Source organism: Leptosomus discolor, chromosome 19 (genome assembly GCF_034619465.1).
Source record: "Leptosomus discolor isolate bLepDis1 chromosome 19, bLepDis1.hap2, whole genome shotgun sequence".
Lineage (NCBI taxonomy): Eukaryota > Metazoa > Chordata > Aves > Leptosomiformes > Leptosomidae > Leptosomus > Leptosomus discolor.
Genome location: NC_141409.1, coordinates 8,877,538 through 8,895,402, shown reverse-complemented (window position 1 = coordinate 8,895,402; position 17,865 = coordinate 8,877,538). Strand labels below are relative to the sequence as shown.

Here is a 17,865-nt window from a genome sequence, read left to right as displayed (position 1 = left end):
GGACCAACAAGATAAAACCATCCGATCTGCATGTATCCAACTAATACATAAGCTGTTATTTCAAATGCATTTTTCACAGAGCAACAAAAACCTATTACATCATTCAGAGGTTTCACGGAGGTCAGATGCATCAAACAGAGAAAGTGTTTGTCCAGACTGCCTTCAGGGCATTCTTTAAAACATTTGCTCAGTATGTTCAAGTATAAACATACGAGAATTTCACAAACGATACAGACTAAAGCTACAGGGAAAAGTTACAACCTCATACGCGTTCAGAAAAACGTAGCTGACAGTAGAATCCGACAGCCAGAGGCATAAGCTGCAAAGCCACCAATGCCTCTGGACGGAGGTCACACTTCTAATTCAAGGGCCAGAAGTTGTTCCCTATAACCTGAGTTCTATTTTCTGAGTTCTGTAAAATTTACAGAAAGGTAAAAATAGGAGAGCTTTTACTTCCCACCTCTTGGCTGAATGCTACTGCCATGGGAACGTGTTCTGCACGCTGCCAGCTTCTCCTCAGATAATTTCCTATTTCTCCACTAAGCCTCTGGCTCACACATGACTCAGTTTTAGCACTTCAGAGAGATAAGCATGTGCCCCATCCTATACTTAAAATTAGCAGGGCAAACTTCAGCCCTTTCTTAAAAGCCTAGGATAATCAGTCATTCTCTTCAATGAAAAAAGTGCTGGTTTATATCAGGAACCAACTGGAGCTACTCCCTTGTCTCAGCAAGGGGCGAACAACAGAAAGCTGAGCCCAGGACGGGGCTGGTAACCACAGCATACATCTATTTCTTCCAGATGCGTGGAGATAAACCCTTCCAACACAAATAACATCAAGGCAGATAAAATAGTTTAATATAGAGCGAGAACAAGTGTTGCATAAAAATAAGCAAAATCTTTTTCTTTAAAAAAAAAAAGTCCGAGAACTCGTATTTAAAAGAAAAGCTGTTTGGATATTGACCACGTAGGCGACTCATGAATGCAGGAGCTACGGCACAGTTCTACAGGGGAGTTCAGGATGTTCCCTAGCTTCTCCATCCGCTAAATCCAGAGGAAGATCTGTGGAGCAAGAAAAAAAAAAAAAACACCCAACACAGCAATGAGTGCTGGAGTCTCCCTCCGGCAGTATTAATTCAGCAGATCTCCAAACAAACTCCCAGTCTCCCCAGTATCAGAAGCTTATTGATAAGAATGCATTGGTATTTCCAGCATCTTCTACCCGAGACTGCATCAACAGAGGCTGACTTGACGTCCTCATGCTCGTTCTAGAGCCTACCACCTGGAGATACACGTGCTCTCTCTACTTGACAGGGAAACAGAAGTTGAAGAGACTTGCTAAAAGTAATCCAGTGGCAGAGCGGGTGACAGTTAACCTCAGCTTTTAGCCCTATTCCTTAACTGTAAGTCACCATCTCAATTCAGCCAGAAAAGTACAATTCATTTAATTCCTTGTTTCAACCCAATAAATGGAGTAGCTACTAGATTGACACACACATCATGTGCCTGAGAGGTGGAGAAAGAGCACGATCTAACTGAAAATTCCCTCTTACAAGAAAGATTAACCTCCCTGGAAAGCACACGATCCGAGCCCGGGCTCTGAGCTCTCTGTAGTGCCACTAAAAAGGAAATCGAACTAGTACGTTACTGCTGCTTTCGGAGCTTGCTCTCGTAAAACATTCAACTTTTCTACTCCGATTCTACTTTGTTTTTAATGAAGACTTAGACACAAAATGGTACTTACGTGTTAGATGATCCAAAACCAAACCCTGAAAGAAACACAAGATTAGAAAAATAATTGTTAAAAGGTAAAATGAGTGCATAAGATTTGTAGCAAATATCCCCTCCCACACGCAGACTGAAAACCATTTCTGTCCTGCCTTAGGCCAGGGAAAGAGCGACGGGCAAACAATGAAAGTCAAATCTCCATCTCGAAGAAAAGTGACTTGCCTCGCTTCCTCAGAGGGCTTTGCTTTCACTGCTCATCAGCTCGGCCCATTCATCAGCAGCAACCGCGTTCCCAGTGCCTGGTTTATTCACCTCCCCCTGAAAGCAGAGGGCTGCTCTTTGAGACGGAGTTTGTGCTTAACGCAAGGCAATGGTGACAGGCAGGCCACCAACGAACGCATCGCCTCTCAAAGGTTCTGCTCTCAGCCCTCTGTATATCACTGCAGCCTCACTGAATTACAGCAGATAAAAATTTGGCTATTGCTGTTCTAGCTCAATTTTGCAGTGCATATTCTTCTGGCACTAAGTACTTACACACAGATACCCATGCATACAGCGCTGAAGAGACACTCATCATTTCTCAATATTTTCCTTTGAGGAGAAAGAGCAGCCCCACAAAAAGGGGTGAAAAGCAGTAATCTGATGAGCTGTGCAGAAGAAGTGTGATTTATTGCCATGCCACAGCAAATCAGTGATGGAATCACGAGCTAAAGTTTGAGAAGATGCTACACCCCACCCTGCAGCTCAGTTCTCCAGGACATGGTGCCTCCCCTATAGCAGGCCCAGGCCCAGGCAGATTTTTAACCAGGAGCTGAGGAGTCGTGCCCAAGTTCCAGGGAAAACTGGAGACACAGGGCCTGTAAGGTCTGTTATATTTCAGCTTCTCCTACCTCCTCCACCGGTCCCAAAAGCTGAGAATCCACTGCTTTGTGTGCCGAAACCCGTACCCTGTTGTGACAGCGATCCGAATGTCGGGGTATTTTGATTTGCTAGCGTGCCAAACGATGCTGTGTTGTTACTGGTACCACCAAACCTGCAGTTTAAAGAGAAAATTTGCGTTTGCAAGCATCTTCTCACTTACACTGGAAGTTTGTGCCCATACCTGCAATGGTAACAGTGTACTCCTTAAACAAGGACACATCGAAAGAGCGAGACCATCTGATAGGAATAATTAAAATTGCTCATTCTGGAAATGGATTTTTTGGTTTGGGAAAGACAATTGTACACACAACCATCTGCTCAGCTCCCATTCTTAATGTACACCGGGCAGAAAGGCAAATATGTCCATGCTTACACAGGGCATGTTTTCAAGTGGCTGGAAATACCAACTCCAGCCATCAAATGGAATATATAAATTCCCCCTCTGTGTAGTTTTTGCCCTTTAAGCTCTAAAGTTCAGCATCGTTTCATTTCACAAACAGGGCAGCAAACACAGAACTGGTACGAGCTGCTCATGGCCAGAGCACAGAGCGGGGCGCAGATACAGAACCCAGACTCCCAACTTTCAGAGGGTACCTTACCCACTGCCCACGCAAACCGCCTGCAGATTTCTCAATTCCTTTCTCTCCCCAGCCCATGTTGAACCCCACACAGTTCCAGTGCTTTCCTGAAGATCTGCACCTACCTGGACTTCTCCCCACCACCTTTGGATTACTTCCCTAATTGCTTTTGAGGACTGAAATAAGAAACACTTTTATACATGGAAATTGGTCTTTCTCCTTTCCCCACCCACTCCGTCCAACCAGGCATCGCAGAGCTATCAGCATGACGCGCTAATGAGACCACAATATGCATTACGGCTCTCTGCTCCCCCCATACACTTCTCCCAGTCCTGAACGTAAGAGGTGCACTCAAAAAACAAGCTTCAAGTATTTCACTAACAAACTGGGCAAAACGTAGACACAAAATTTTCAAAAGACAAGCTCTGCTAAAGCTCTGCGAGTGCACAACGCTGCCAGGACTAACCCAGCACCAGCCCTCCCCTGAGCAGACACTTGGTCAAATCACACAGCGTACCAGCTTCGCGAGGCTGCGCCTCACCCAAGCTCCTGTCATTTCTGACTTACAACCTGAACTGACAGCACATTAACCCACCTCTCCATCCAGCCAGATCTAGTAGACTTTAAAAAAAAAAAAAGCAAACCAAAAAAACCCACATCAAAACATATCTCTCCAGATAAAAGACAACCCTTGTAGCAGTGTGACAAGCAATTCATCTGGTAAAGGACATCACCTCTCCTGTCCCAGGCACTGTCAACTGTACACGCTGCTTCCACATAGAGCGTTAGAGACAACGGGCAGTTCAGTGACTTTGCATCTTTGGCCCCGATACCTGTCCCCTGTGTGTCTGTTTCGGCTCTTGACCCACGTACCCTGCAGACAATTTCACCTCAGAACCACGAAGATGGTTTTCTCAGGAAGGGCAGAACAGGTTTTGTAGTTCTTTTTAAAAAGAGACACAAGATGGGGCGACGAGTTTTAGAACAAGAGGTTTTTACAGTGCTCCACCTTCTCAGGACTATGCCACTACACACACAAATCATGTCTACCCAGCAAAAGGAAGTGGAGGTGAGAAGAGCGACAAGGAAACTTGTGGTTCAAACTGCTCCTTCAGTCACAACTACAAGAACAGGCCTGTTGGAAAAGGCTAAGCATCATGCGAGCAGAGAAACAGCTTAAGCTACGGACAGATTCGGTTTTCAGACATAAAAGACACAAGATACAGTCATTGCCTGGTAACAGTTTAATCAAACCTATCCTGCCCAGATTTTCAAGTGTGTTGTAATGCTGCTATGCAAAACAGAACTGAGAGGCACTTGAGGTTAGTTTATGAAAGCAAAACGTTATTTGCTCACCAACAGTTGGAACTGCAGGCTTTGAAGAAGTATGGTGGTTTCTATTTCTGATCCCCAAGCCATTTATCAAGTGATACAGATTTTTCAGAATTGAAGCAGCAGTAAATCACTTGTATTTTAAGTTAGCAGGGCGTTCTCAGGAACTTGGAGCTAATACCGCACAACGTACTGGCAAGTAACTTCTCCAAATTTGGGATTTTTAGTTTCACTTCAAAAGAAAGGCAGAAAGGAAGCCCTGCACAGGCGCTACGTTATCCTGCAGAATTAAACTACTGCTCAAAATTTTGTGGCGAGATTTCGAGTTTTGTAAAGCTGCCTGGGAATTTTGCACGCTCTTTTAAAGGTTTTGAAAAATCAAAATCAAATTCCTTGGACAACTCTGAAAATATCAGACCGAGTCTGCACCTTTCTAATAGAGAAGAATTTTTCAAAACTTCCCCCAAGTTAAGCCACTGAATTATCTTTCTTGAGGCTGCAGACCGCTTACGCAAGACCTCTGTTTGCATCACCACGCTGCTTGTTCTGAATCCCACTTGATCTTTAAGCTTCCAACGTTGTCACTGAGCGCATCCAGTTTCAGTACAAAATCCTGCAGCACAATGGCTCAAAGCTGGAACTGAACAAAGTATCAGCTGGGTTGAAGCTAAGTCGTCCCTACAAGCGCATCCTTCTTTGCGGGGATTTAATTGAGCTGTCCCTATTTTTACCCTTTCCAAAGGGACTCTCCAATTTGCAGCACCAGGACCCAGCAGAACCACCTCGCTGAAGCCTCCCACAGCTCAGGGGTGCCCTGGCAGGTGGGTGCCTGCCTAAACCTCACGGGGAATTAACACGTTGCACTTCTGGATGTTCCAATATGCTTTGCATAGAAAAGAAGCAGTTCCTCTTGAAACTAAAGACAAATGCTTGTGAAATACGTAAACACTAAGATTAGGAAGACACCCAGTTTCCTCTTTTTACTGAAAGTTTTTTTAGTTGAGTCTATTCAGTCTGAATAGAGCTGTATGGCGTGAAGGAGAGCCGCTTGCTGGTAGTGCAATGTGGAGGAAGTGCATTTGCTGCCTATTGCAGTAGCTGCTTTGCAAGGTTTGAAGTTCTATATTTGCTGAATACAACCAAGGAGTAACGTGCTGTCTGCTCTGGTGCCAAGCACAGGCTTGAGGGGTAAAGAAACAGGTAAAAACAATCAGTGGGAGATAAACACAAATCGCTCTGGGAGCGCAGGCTGTTAAGAGTGCTTCGTCCCACCCCCTAAAGGGGAGAGAACAGGCTGAATTCTCATTAGTTCCTCCAGCCCAAATCTCACAAGTGGATAAGGTGGCTAGACAGAGTCACAGATAATGATATTTATTATTTTCTTTGCTAGGCTAGTTGGGAGGCCTAGATTTGAAGTCATTAAGTGTGCACACAGAAGATACTCCTGCATTTCCTTAGACACTTGCAAGATGACTCACATTTCCCCCCCTCCCCCGAATCTCTAAAGCTAAAGATTCAACACAGTATTTCAGAATTAAAATCAGATCATACACACTGTTTCCTTCAGGGTTGAAGTCTTAGTTTTATGCCTTTATTGGGTTTGTTTTTTTTTTTTTTTAAAACAAACCAACCAACCAAGGACACTTAGAGCTTAGCAATCCACCACAGAATATATCCTTTACGTTAATGCAGAAGTAACTAAGCGCAATAGTTTTTGTCATGCATGAACACTGTTTTCCCAGACCCTGGATGGCTTACCCAAATCCTCCAGCGCTGGCTGCTGCTGTACCCTCGCCGAACACTTTGCCTCCCGTTGAGCCCAGAGGGCTTGAAAAGGTTGGGGCTGAACCGAATGCTGGCACCCCTCCGAACCCAGGGGATCCCCCGAAAGTGGGAGGGCTGCCAAACACTGGAGCAGCACCGAAGCCACCTGAGCAAAACAGAGGCAAAAAAGGGACAAGAACATCACGTAAACAATAATGCAGAAAGCGAAAACAAAACCTAGATTTCCAAGCAGACAATCTCCATAACGGGGCTGTTCATCTTATCACACGGACACAGCATTATGTACAAAAGTAACTGCCACAAAGCTTCCAAACAGCAGGGTATTTCGTTACAAAAGACACGGATAAGAAAAGTGCCTGAATGCGGGCAAAAAACTGCAACTGAATTAAGAGACTATCCAGAAGAAAACCACATTCTGGGTCTCTTGAACGTTTGTGCACAAGATCAACTCAATCCCCAGAGCTGTACTAGAAGGTGGTAACGTATCGTACGGATACTGTGTGTGAAGGACTGTGACAGAACTCTACTTGCTTTGTATAAATAAGACCAGTATCTTAACTGTGAGATAGCAAGCGAGCACAATAACCAAGTTACATTACAAATATATACAACAGATGCTAGACTGATGCTTTTATTATTATATTAAAAAAAAAGAGACATATCCATCCTTCATCATAAAACTAGCACTCCTTACTAGAAAAAAAATCTTAGCTTATGCAGTCAGTTTTAAAATAAAGCTCTGCTCATCACCATTTAAACAAGTTCCTATCCAAAGGAACTGCACAAAGTAGAAGGAAAAGTCTCCTGTAAAGGTCAGCTTCATGAACACTGGCTGCTGTGGTTTAGCTTCAGTGTTTTCCCTGGCTTCTAATCTAAAGCTCTGGAAGGACAGACAAGTGTCCTGCAGCCAGAACTTCAGGCATGCAAGTGCTTAAACTGGAAGAACTCCCCAGTGCAATGGGCAAGTCTCCCCCATCTCTTAAGATACAGCAAGCTTGGCTTTAGGTGGTCCAGGGATGCAAAAAGATTCAGGAGGTGGGGTGTTCTCTAATCCCAGTCCATGAGGCGGAAACCAGGATGCAATGATTAAATGCCAGGTCAGTGGAACTGCACGGTTCCTGCAAGGAATCAAGAACTGAACTCTGCTCCTGGCAATTTTTGTTTGAGGTTTAGCTGCCTTCTACAGCTCTGAACGGACTTTTACCCAGATTATTTTATTCTGTGTTCATCTGCTGATACTATTGGCCTGTTTCTATTTGACTGTGGAACGTGAAGGACACCTGCTCTTTTGTTTGACTATGGATAAGGATGGGATACCACCACACATTTTAATACCTTGGGTGAAATTCCAGTCCATGTCAAGGTAATGGATACTGTTTGGCTGTAAACACAAAAGGTCTGGAAAAAAGAAACGCTAGGCCTGAATTATTTAAAGACAGATCCGATATCTTGTTACCTCTATCTCTAGGAAGCTACAGTATTTATCCCAGGGGCTGAAGCTTTGCTTGGCATACGCTCACTTTCGCAATGCATATTAACATGTTTCACTTTCCTTTCTCCACTATTTGTAAGAGATGAAACCAGGACAAAGGACGATTCAAATCAAGCAAACCCTTCCACTGCAGCTGGGAGGGGAAGACACACCGTTCGTTTCAATATCTAGCAAACACAACTAGAGGAGGGAAGGCTCCGCAGGGCTCTGTGCGAGTGGATGTGCCTTCTGCAGAAACCTCTTGAAAATCCTATCTCAAGAAGAATTTTGAAATCAAAATATCGAAAAGCAAGGCAAGAGTCATTGGGTGAATGAAGGAAGAACTTCCTTCAGCAATGCCTTTCTCCTCTAGTGGAAATAACAGATGGGATGTTTGACTGAGACAAGAAACTCAGTCCCCTACCGAGCAGAAGGCAATACCTGAGAGACACCTTAGCAACGGCTGCTGGATCCAACAGCATCATCGTTGTGCTGGCAGCCACCTCACTAACACGAGAGCACAGCTGCTGCCAAAGCAGGGGGTGCCTCCTCTCAAAGCACTGCTCCTCCAAGGGGAGTTCTTGAGCACCATTGTCCCAAGACAACTTCAAGGATGACCAGGCCTACTTCCCCTGCTGACGAGGCTTCAATAGACACACTTGGAGCAGAACGCCTATCTTCAGCAAGGTTCCCTGCAAGAACAGTCTGAGGATAGAGGAGAAAAGCTTTGCTCTGCCTGACCCTTTGGGTCTCCTTCACTGTATGGTACAGAAGACCAGAACTAATGCACACAGCGCTCTGCTCTTAACCTGCAACTGGATGTTCTGGAAGGAACACCTGAACACGCAGTTCACTCGATGCTTCTCTGCACAGGAGATTGTAAATCTCTGCCTTGAACCCATCAGCTAAAGTTCCATTCACTAAGCCATTAGTGATTTTTTTATTTATTGTTCAGAGACAGTTCCTGTACATGGACTGAGTTCAGGCTGTAGACATCTAAATGGTGGAATACTCCACTAAATATCTCACAGATAAGCGTAGGAGTTCGTAGTGGGTGGATTAACAAAAGTACCTGCTTTGTTTGGACTGGAGAACCCAAAGCCTTGAGATGCCACGCTGCCACCACCAGAGCTGAAAGTGCCCGTAGGCTTCTGCTCTCCAAAAGATGAGCTGCCAAATCCAAAAGTCTTTGCTCCACTGTTTCCAAATAAGCTGGAAGAATCTGGGGAGATGAAGAATACTTGTGAAGCTCATAACAGATAATATTCTACATTACACCTCATTAACTGGATCAGGAGAAAGGGAAGCGCCTTTAACTTCCCCGACCCCCGAGCACAAAGTGAACACCACATTGGAGACCGCACTCTGCAGAGAGAAGCCGATTTTTCCCCTATTCCTACAGGGCTTTGTAGTTCCACCAAGATCCATTCTGGATCTGATGGACCACTAACAACCCCTTTGTTGCTGCAATCTAGCAGGTCACAGCGACAGATGATTTGTTTAGTTGCATCCTGTGCTGCAGTCACTAAAAGACAATCCCTCGAGTGAGAAATCCCAGCAGCTAGAACCAGTCTCTCGTGACAACACAAAGAGTCCACCACAAATTAAAGTTTCTCAGCTATTTTTGCAACGCCAGTATTTCTTAACTTGACTATCTGACAGGACCCTAAAGTAGGAGCCAAACTTTTCCAGCCTCACTGAAAAATAACTCAAGTTTTCATCTTTCACAAGGCTACGCAGAGTCTTAGCATCTAGCGGCAGGACACAGAATCATCAAAGCTTTTCTCTGGTGAACCATCTGTTTTATTTCCTCACAAAACCCAGCACTGCGATAAAGGAGGACTAAATTAGCAAGGTTAGAGAACTGACCTCAACCATTAATCCCAACGGATCATTAAAGAAGTAATAAAATAAATGGATTTGCTCTCCCAAGACTTGAAGTGCTACTTCTAGCCACTTGCAGCTAATTTCACAGCTTTCCTTTGTCCCCCTACTTTCACGGCTTAGACACTGCTTCCCCTTCTTTGTGCTTTCTACCTGCTGGACTCCACCCCTTCTGCTTTCCCTTTCTGCCAAACCCAAGTCACGAGCGATGAAATAACAAAGCTGGGCAGTCTCATTAAATAAAAGTCAGACTTAAATCGTTACAGATAGCTTTTGTGCCATACAAACACACAGATCTGCAATAGCTGCACACGAAAGGCATGAGAGAGCCTGCTCATATTTCAGACTAATTGCTGCAGCACACAATGGCATACATGCATCTCAGCTCAAATTTTAGAGTATTGCTAAGACCTGATAGCCCAGAAAACTCAAGACTAATGTGTTTTTAACTTGACTCTGGCCTTAAAAAAAAACAAAACTCTGCACTAACAGACAGTGATTGATTCTTGCCTTTACAGTGAATCCTTTATAGCTTCTTGAAAAAATTTCTAGTACTCCCTTAAAGTCCCTGGTGCAAAGGAACCCGCAGGTAGCTTTAACGTATTCTGAACGACTTTTCATGCCTCCTTGGCAAGACGGTCGGCTGGGCGGGAAGCAGCGTGTGGGAGGGTCGGTGTGGCGCCTCCCGTGCAGGCTGATTCAGCCAAAACACACGTGCGGACCGATGCCTTTAGCTGACAACGGGGCAAACGACAAGTGTTGGGTCCCTCCTCCCACAGAGGGCTTGAACACAATTCCTCTCATCTGCCCAGCTTTCACGATGCTTGAAAGAGTTTATCTGCGAGACCCCCGACCCATCTACCAAATCTGGATAAAAACGGATAAAAGGAACTCCATAGTTCTGCTTCCTTACCAAAACACATCCCCAAACCAACCACTAAGCTTATTTATTGCTCTTTACTACAACCATGTGATGGAAAAAATTCACATCTTCCCCTAGACATGAAAAACGACTGAGAGCTTATCCATATATTATAGCAAATTTTGACAGAATCTCTTGCATGTGCTGCATAAAGATAGCCATTTTTAGGACAAAGCTGAGGAAACTGCTATCCATCACACATTCGTTAACTTGGTTTCTCTTGAGGATGAGATTCTTAACAATTTTTACAGTGTTAGGGCAGATGATAAATAATTACAGCTTTCTAACTTCCAACCAAGTTGGAAGCAGAAATTCAGTGACAAGAATTTAGAGTATTCAATTTTAAAAAAGCATTTGGCCAAGAATTTCCTACAGAATATAGATTTCTTCACACTTCTTGCATTTGCTTTTGTTTCGATGGCTGCTCTACTCGCTTTCCACAACCCTAAAAGAGAAATTCCAGATTAGACATCATGCACACACTCTGTCTCTGTTACCCCCTAGAAGACACACACGCTAACACGGAATTTACTCAAAAGACGACAAACGGCAGAAAAGCAGATGGGATCACAAAAGCAGATGGAAATCACAGCACATTCTGTATTCTTCTTTTGTTCACTTACTCTGGGAAGCTGCAGATCCAAATCCTCCACTGGAGGAACTGAAGGGATTCTTATTGGCCGCATCCTGACTTGGCTTTCCTCCCAAACCACTGAAGAAGCCTCCACCTCTCCCACCACTTCCAGCTCCAAACAAGCCTCCACTGGAAGAAGATGGCTGCTAGAACACAAAACGGGCAAAAAAAGGGATTTAAGCAAAGTCAAAGCAACACATGACCCCAAGGCTGATTCTTCTGTCTGGCCTGTTCCACTGATGTACGAAGGGGCTGATGAACAGCAAGCAATTACTTTGCAAGACTTAATGCAATTAAATCTTATTTAAGCCTGTCTTAAACCTTGTCTATGATACAGAATAATGCCTTTGAAACGCGCCCTACGCTGGCCACTTTCCACTTAGCATGGAGAAAAGGCAGGTGACTTACTGTATCTCTATCTTTTCTCTCATGTGATAAAACGTTTGTCTCTCCACACCCCTCGGATGCTGCTTTGGTGCCCACTACAATAGCAAATACCCTCGGTACAGACTGGGACGCTTTACTGAGCGTGTCAAATTGTTGGGTTTTTTTTTTTGTTTGTTTGCTTGGCTTTTTTAATACTATATCAGGAATAGGTAGGGAACCTTGAATGACTGCACTACACATAACAGTCCCTTGTCTTACAAAAGCAATAAATACTTGCCTGGCCAAAGACAGTGCCTCCAGTATTAGCTGCTTGCCCAAACACAGAACCTGTGTTACTAGAACCAAAACCTGCTAAGAAAAGAAAGGAAAATAAGCCACCAGAACTATTGCTAAGGCGTAACACAATTCAGGGAGGTGACACTAGTCCCAAAGAGGCAAAGGACAGGTGTCCATGGCAAAACACAGGGATACAAATGATGTCACCAAATGTATCTAGGTTGGACAAATTGAAAGTATGTGCCAAGACACAAATAATAAATTCCATTGAAAATTTTTTTTGAAAGTCATTCTCCTTTTTTCTTTGGCCAACTTAAAAACAAACAGAAAATAAAAGGCCTGTTCACTTGTGGGATTGTTGCTAAGCCTCTAAGAGCATTGCATTTCTGTTAACGTTGCTATAACAATGCTGCAAGTCATGAACAAACCCCGTAGCATTCTGATTGCCCTTGTGTAGGGAGGATCTGAGCTTTGTTACCTACAGATTCCTGTTATAGATAATGAAATGTTTTGATTTAAAAAAAAGAGCTCCCCATTTCATTTCCCAGTTCACTTAAATGTGCATTTTGTAATAAAACTGGCATTTCTATAATTAGGAACACCTTTCTCAAGCAGAGTTCACTTTCCCCAATTTAACTGTTCTCTGTTACTGTAGTTAAAGCGAGCAAGCAGTTTGCCTACAGTGCTATCACTTTTAATTAAATGAGCCTAATTAGTTTTTCTTCCTTGGAAATACATGTTCTCTATTATCACTATGTACTTTTCACTTTTCCCTGGCAGCTCTCCGAAGATTGTATAGACAAAGCTTTGGAAAAAACCTCAACAATCTATTGTAGCAACATGGAGAACAAAAGGAGCCTGACAAAGAAAGTTTGGTCTCTGCAAGTATTCAATTTAACTATGTAGATAGGTAGCTGATGGTCATGTTACCGCTCTATTTGATTTTGAGATGCTCCCAAATGCAAAACCAGATTTAACAGGTTAGCCCCTTCCTAACCCATCACTTTGAGGGCTTAAAATAGTTTTTTGCTATCCCAAGTCACGACACAGAACTATACCTGCAGGTTGTACCCAGTGCAACCCAGTGAAGGAAGTGCTGCGCCTGTATTCATCGCCTTGATTACGGCCTCAGAGCTGCCTTGCCGCTGCAGCGTAACCCCTTACAACAACAGACCAGTTTAAGATCTTTTACACTATGCTGAATCCAACCCACTTCCAGTGCAACTGGCAGGACAACACATAATTCAAAATTAAGTCAAGGTAGACTCGTAAGCGTAAAATACGTGCAAGATTGGATTGAACAGGCTACATTCAGCGGCCTACTGACGAGAGCAAAAGCTTCTTCGGTCTCCAACACTAGCCTCCCCCTCACACACACTGCAGCTCCTATTCTTACTAATTGAAAAAAAAACAAACACCCCCACCCCCCCCCCCCCCGCCCCAAACCATCAAGTACCATAGAGAGGGGAAAAACCAAAAGGCATTAAAAGCCATCCTACTTTCCCCAGGGATACACTGCTCGCTGTACCTCAGTCAGACAGCACCGCTGGGATATGGCCTCTCCCTGCACTCTGTTCTTACCTGAAGCTTGGCAGAAGCTGAACCCAGCAGATGACGTCGTGGTCGTAACGGCAGCAGCGCTACCAAACACGGATCCCCCTTGCCCAAAGCCGGTGTTCTGCCCAAAGACTGGAGGGCTGCTTTGTCCAAACAACCCACCTCCAGTGCTGGCAGATGGCTGTCCAAAGGAAAAGGAGCTGGCGCTGTTGGTGCTAGCCGGTACTCCAAAAACATTGCCACTGCTCGAGGCTGCCGTGGAAGCCGCTGGCTGGCCAAAGGCTGGCATCGTCCCAAATCCAGACTGGCTAAAAGTAAAACCACCTGAAGAACTGCTCGCTGGTTGCCCAAAGGTTGGTGCTTGTCCAAAGGTGGGCTGACCAAAGCCCCCGGTAGTGGTGGTGCCAAAAGCAGAAGTACCAAAACCTGAGCTGGCAGCCTGCGTGGTAGCGGTGGCAGTGGACAAGGTACTGGTGGTGAGCTGCCCAAATGGAGAGGATGCTGTGGTCCCTGCTGGCAGTTGCCCAAAAACAGGTGGCGTGGAAGGAGTGGCAGCTGTATCGCCAGCAGGCTGGCTAAACGCCGAGGCAGAAGAGCTGGAACTCGGAGGCTGAGAGAACACAGAGGAGCCGGCAGCAGTGGGGGCAAACACAGAAGCACCAACAGCTGGACTCTGGACACATGTAGTAACGTCAGAGGTAGCAGCCAACGCACTTGTGGCTTCTGCAGGAGCAACAGTGTTTGTCGTAGAGGTTGTGGCTGAGACATTCTGATCTGGTGGGGCAGATGCAGAGACAGCGGGAGGCACCGGTGCCTTCAAATCACTTGTGGAGGCAGGAGTAGCAAGGGCATCGGGGGGAGGTGCTGCCGATGTGGTGCCAGAGCCCGCAGCGACGGTGTCCCCCGCTGCGGCCTGGGGTAAAGCGGGTTCTTTAATGGACTCTGAAAGCTGTATCTGTGGCTGCGGTGACTGTGTCACTGGAGGTGAAGACCCCGCTGCTACAGCTTCATTTTCAGGTGGCTTTTCTGACACAGGCGGTAACTTGGCATCCCCCGAACCCTTATTAGAAGTTGCAGCAGAGACAGCAGTTTGTGATGAGCTCAAGAAGCTTCCAAATGAGAGGGACGTTGAAGTAGAGAGAGTAGGAGTAGAGGTGGATGCGCTCATGCTGTTTGCTTGCTGAATACCAAATGAAAAGGTGGGTTTGTTGCCACTAGAGCCTCCAAGATTAAACACCCCAGAAGACCCTGTGTTGGTCATCTGGACATTGCCAAAGAGACCGCCTGTGGCACTAGTGCTGATGGACGGGGATGCCGTGCCAGCTGATGTGACCGACGTTGAAGCAGCTTCTCCAGCTTTTCCTAATGACAAGGGAGTACCAAAAGTAAATCCAGAAGGTATTGTAGACACTTTAGTTGACTGTGCTCCTGTAGCACTGGTAGATGGTGCTTTAGTGGTGGTCTTGGCATTATCATCTACTTGACCAACCCGTAGTCCCGAAAAGCTCCCAAGAGTTTCCCCAGCTAGATTGCTCTGAAACAAGTGATCTCCTGCTTTAGATGGAGGGATGTCCAACTTGCCAGAGGCTGTGGAGGGAGCAGAAGATGTTGTGGCAGCAGGTTTGTTTGCCTGGGTGCCATCTGCCGACGAGCTATTTCCTACTAATGCTCCTGGAGCACTTGCTGGCTTGAGGGACCCAAAAGCAAAGGAGTTCTCAGGGACTACTCCAAATTTGGAACCCCCAGCAAGCGAAAATGAATCAGTCTGGGTGGACTCTTTAGCAGGGGCTGTCAGCAAGAGAGATAAAGAAGTTACAAACTCAGTTACGGTATGCAAAGCTCATTTATCGTTCTTACAATAATAGCATGCTTTAGTGCTTCACAGATTGTTAGACAGTGCTTTTGCCCCAAAGCTATAAATCCTCTGACCATCAGGTAACTGCCACTTCCATGTGCATTCAGGAGACAACAGTGCCATCTGAAGCCTTTATGGACAGGGCTGCAGTGACAAACACTGTTAGTTTCATGTCATAGCCTCCACTCAACCATCCTTCTCTGAGTACAGACAATTTCAGCCTTTGGCTCCTATCTCTTTTTCAACAGTTTGATAGAAACATAGAAGACCTGGGGACTACAGACCATTTGCTGTTAATGCCATTTTCACCCCTTCTTACTTGCTTCAGCTAAACAATTCCTGACTTTCACTACAGAACTCTGTTTAAACCAATGGCTCAGAACAGAGTTTGGGTCACAAAAATACTTTCTGGCACTTGAAAGAGTCTTCTACAGAATCAAATTTTTCTTGACAAATTCAACTATTTAAAGACCACTGACCACTTTCTATGCAGCCTGTTTTCAGCTTTGAAAGATCTCAAACGTAACTGCCAAAGCAGCTCTACTTATCAGATATACTGCTATTCAACAGTGTGAAACTGCTGAAGTTTTAAGGCAGCCTGAACTAGTTTTATCTGATGTATTGTAACTTCATTTCTGAGCACCAAATACACACAAGTTTTGACTTGAAGACATTGCACTGGTGTTTGGACTATGGGTTGATTTGGAAAAGGTACAGGAAAACTGCATGGAGAACAAATAACAAAGAGCAAAAGCTTCTTAGCGCAGCTGGTATTAGCTTTGTGTTTCACCCTATATTAAGTATATTAGTAACCGACACTGAATAATGTAGCATTTGTTTCCTCCTGAGACACTGAAATTGCTTCTGTTCTGCTTCCATCACCAGCTAACAGAAGCAAAGGTGCTCCTACCATTTCACAGAGCAGCGAGAAGTAACTGCCCTCACACAACACTGTGGTTTACAAGTCTGTCTCCTGCATCTCCCACTCCTTCTTTAATAAATGTTATTTATCTAAGCTTCAACTAAATCTTCCAACTTTTAAGCCAAGTTAGTTCTCTCTGCTTATCGTCAACACAGTATTAGTAGCTGTGGCTGTTAAGTTCTAAGGATAGAAGCAAGCCAAGATTTGTAAGAAGAGGCGACATCTTTTATTAAAGCGACCAAAAGCATCAGAAGTGAGTTTTTGACCGTACAATCTCTTTTGTAAGACTGAGATTAGAGGCAGAAAACTTCAAGAACATTATGAAACAGATGTATCAGCCCTCTTTTTCCAGACCAGGCAAATATGGTCTACCTACGAAACGGAAAGGCAGCCTATATATCGTGAACTCAATTTCAGAAGCAACACAAAGCCAGCCCAAGCATTCCCCTCCCATTACTAAATGCTCATTCCACTTCATGACAGCTGTGTCAGACCACCTCGGCAACTTTAAATCTACAGATTAAAGACAGCAGAGGAAATGACTACAGATGTCACCCTTTTCATAAACTAGTACCTAGATGTTCTTGGCAGCAAATATTTTGCTTACTCTTAATTGAAAGGCAGGTGGCCTAGATTTCTGTGCGCTACAGGGCATAATCCAGCATACGGATATAATGTTATTGCAGCGACTGCAATTTTAATAATAGAACTGCAACATAAAACAAGAACCACACGAGTTAGGAAGAGTAAGCGTTCTCCTAGCAGGGAAGAGACGTTGTTTGCACACTCTTCCAAACTAACCTTGTGAGGAAGCGAGGCTGGGCAGCGTTGGTGATGAAGCAGCTGATGTGACACCACCAAAATTAAACCCAGACCTAGGAGGAAAGAGGAGAAAGGGAAAGAACAACACTTAGCTTAAGGTATTGAAACTTCCAACCCCACGATCAACACAACTTTGAGACTCAGATTGCCAGAACAGACTTGCACGAAGTCAGGCACACAGGAAGAGTTTCTCCAACAGCTAAACAGGCAGAGAGAGGCATGCACACAGACCACCCCTCATCCTCCCGTATTCTTTCCTTTCTGCTGTGTATTTCTTCCCCACTCAGCTCGGCAGCTGAACACCACGCACCAAATTGTGACAGCTTTGGGGAGACTAGCAAGAGCAGAAGCCACAGTGGTGCCTAGAGCTTATTTAAGAGCTACAAGGTAAGAGACAGTGCGTGTACGAAAGGGAATAACTGGATACTCCCACCCGTCGAGAAGGGGATCACTCATAGCAGGAGAGAAATTAAAAGTTTCCATGACTATTACACACAATTCCATCTTGCAAAAATACTGTGATCTTTCATAATGAGCACTGAGGTCCTCCAGAGACCTTCATTCCCTGAGGCTTTTTAAGCTTTCTCTGATTCTCAAAGACCAGCTGCTGATGTAGAAGTCAGGCCGTGTAACCAAGACATCACTGACAACAGCACTGTGTTTAGCATATGGTATGGTTTACAGACTGAGGCACTGCAGCCTGGGACAAAGGCAGGGCTTGTTTGCTTTTTGAATCTGAATTTCCATCTCTCAAAAGGACTGGTTTAGTCCTTTGAAGAGCACAGCAAGGC

General features: G+C 44.8%; 1 protein-coding gene across 2 annotated transcripts in view; it reads right to left on the bottom strand.

Annotated features, from left to right (window-relative positions):
• Nucleotides 1-836: 836 nt before the first annotated feature.
• Nucleotides 837-17,865, bottom strand: part of NUP214 (nucleoporin 214) — a 44,917-nt gene continuing 27,888 nt past the window's right edge. Inside the window, exons 28-36 of one of the 2 annotated variants that reach the window (XM_086475568.1) lie at nucleotides 17,054-17,127; nucleotides 13,500-15,263; nucleotides 11,920-11,993; nucleotides 11,245-11,401; nucleotides 8,888-9,037; nucleotides 6,318-6,489; nucleotides 2,619-2,761; nucleotides 1,745-1,769; nucleotides 837-1,062 (exon numbers count right to left, since the gene is read on the bottom strand). In XM_086475568.1, the coding sequence (XP_086331694.1) occupies nucleotides 1,029-1,062; nucleotides 1,745-1,769; nucleotides 2,619-2,761; nucleotides 6,318-6,489; nucleotides 8,888-9,037; nucleotides 11,245-11,401; nucleotides 11,920-11,993; nucleotides 13,500-15,263; nucleotides 17,054-17,127 (2,593 nt within the window). In that variant the 3' untranslated portion in view covers nucleotides 837-1,028. The remainder of the gene's footprint in view (nucleotides 1,063-1,744; nucleotides 1,770-2,618; nucleotides 2,762-6,317; nucleotides 6,490-8,887; nucleotides 9,038-11,244; nucleotides 11,402-11,919; nucleotides 11,994-13,499; nucleotides 15,264-17,053; nucleotides 17,128-17,865) is intronic. The other variant, XM_086475569.1, reaches the window with a different exon arrangement.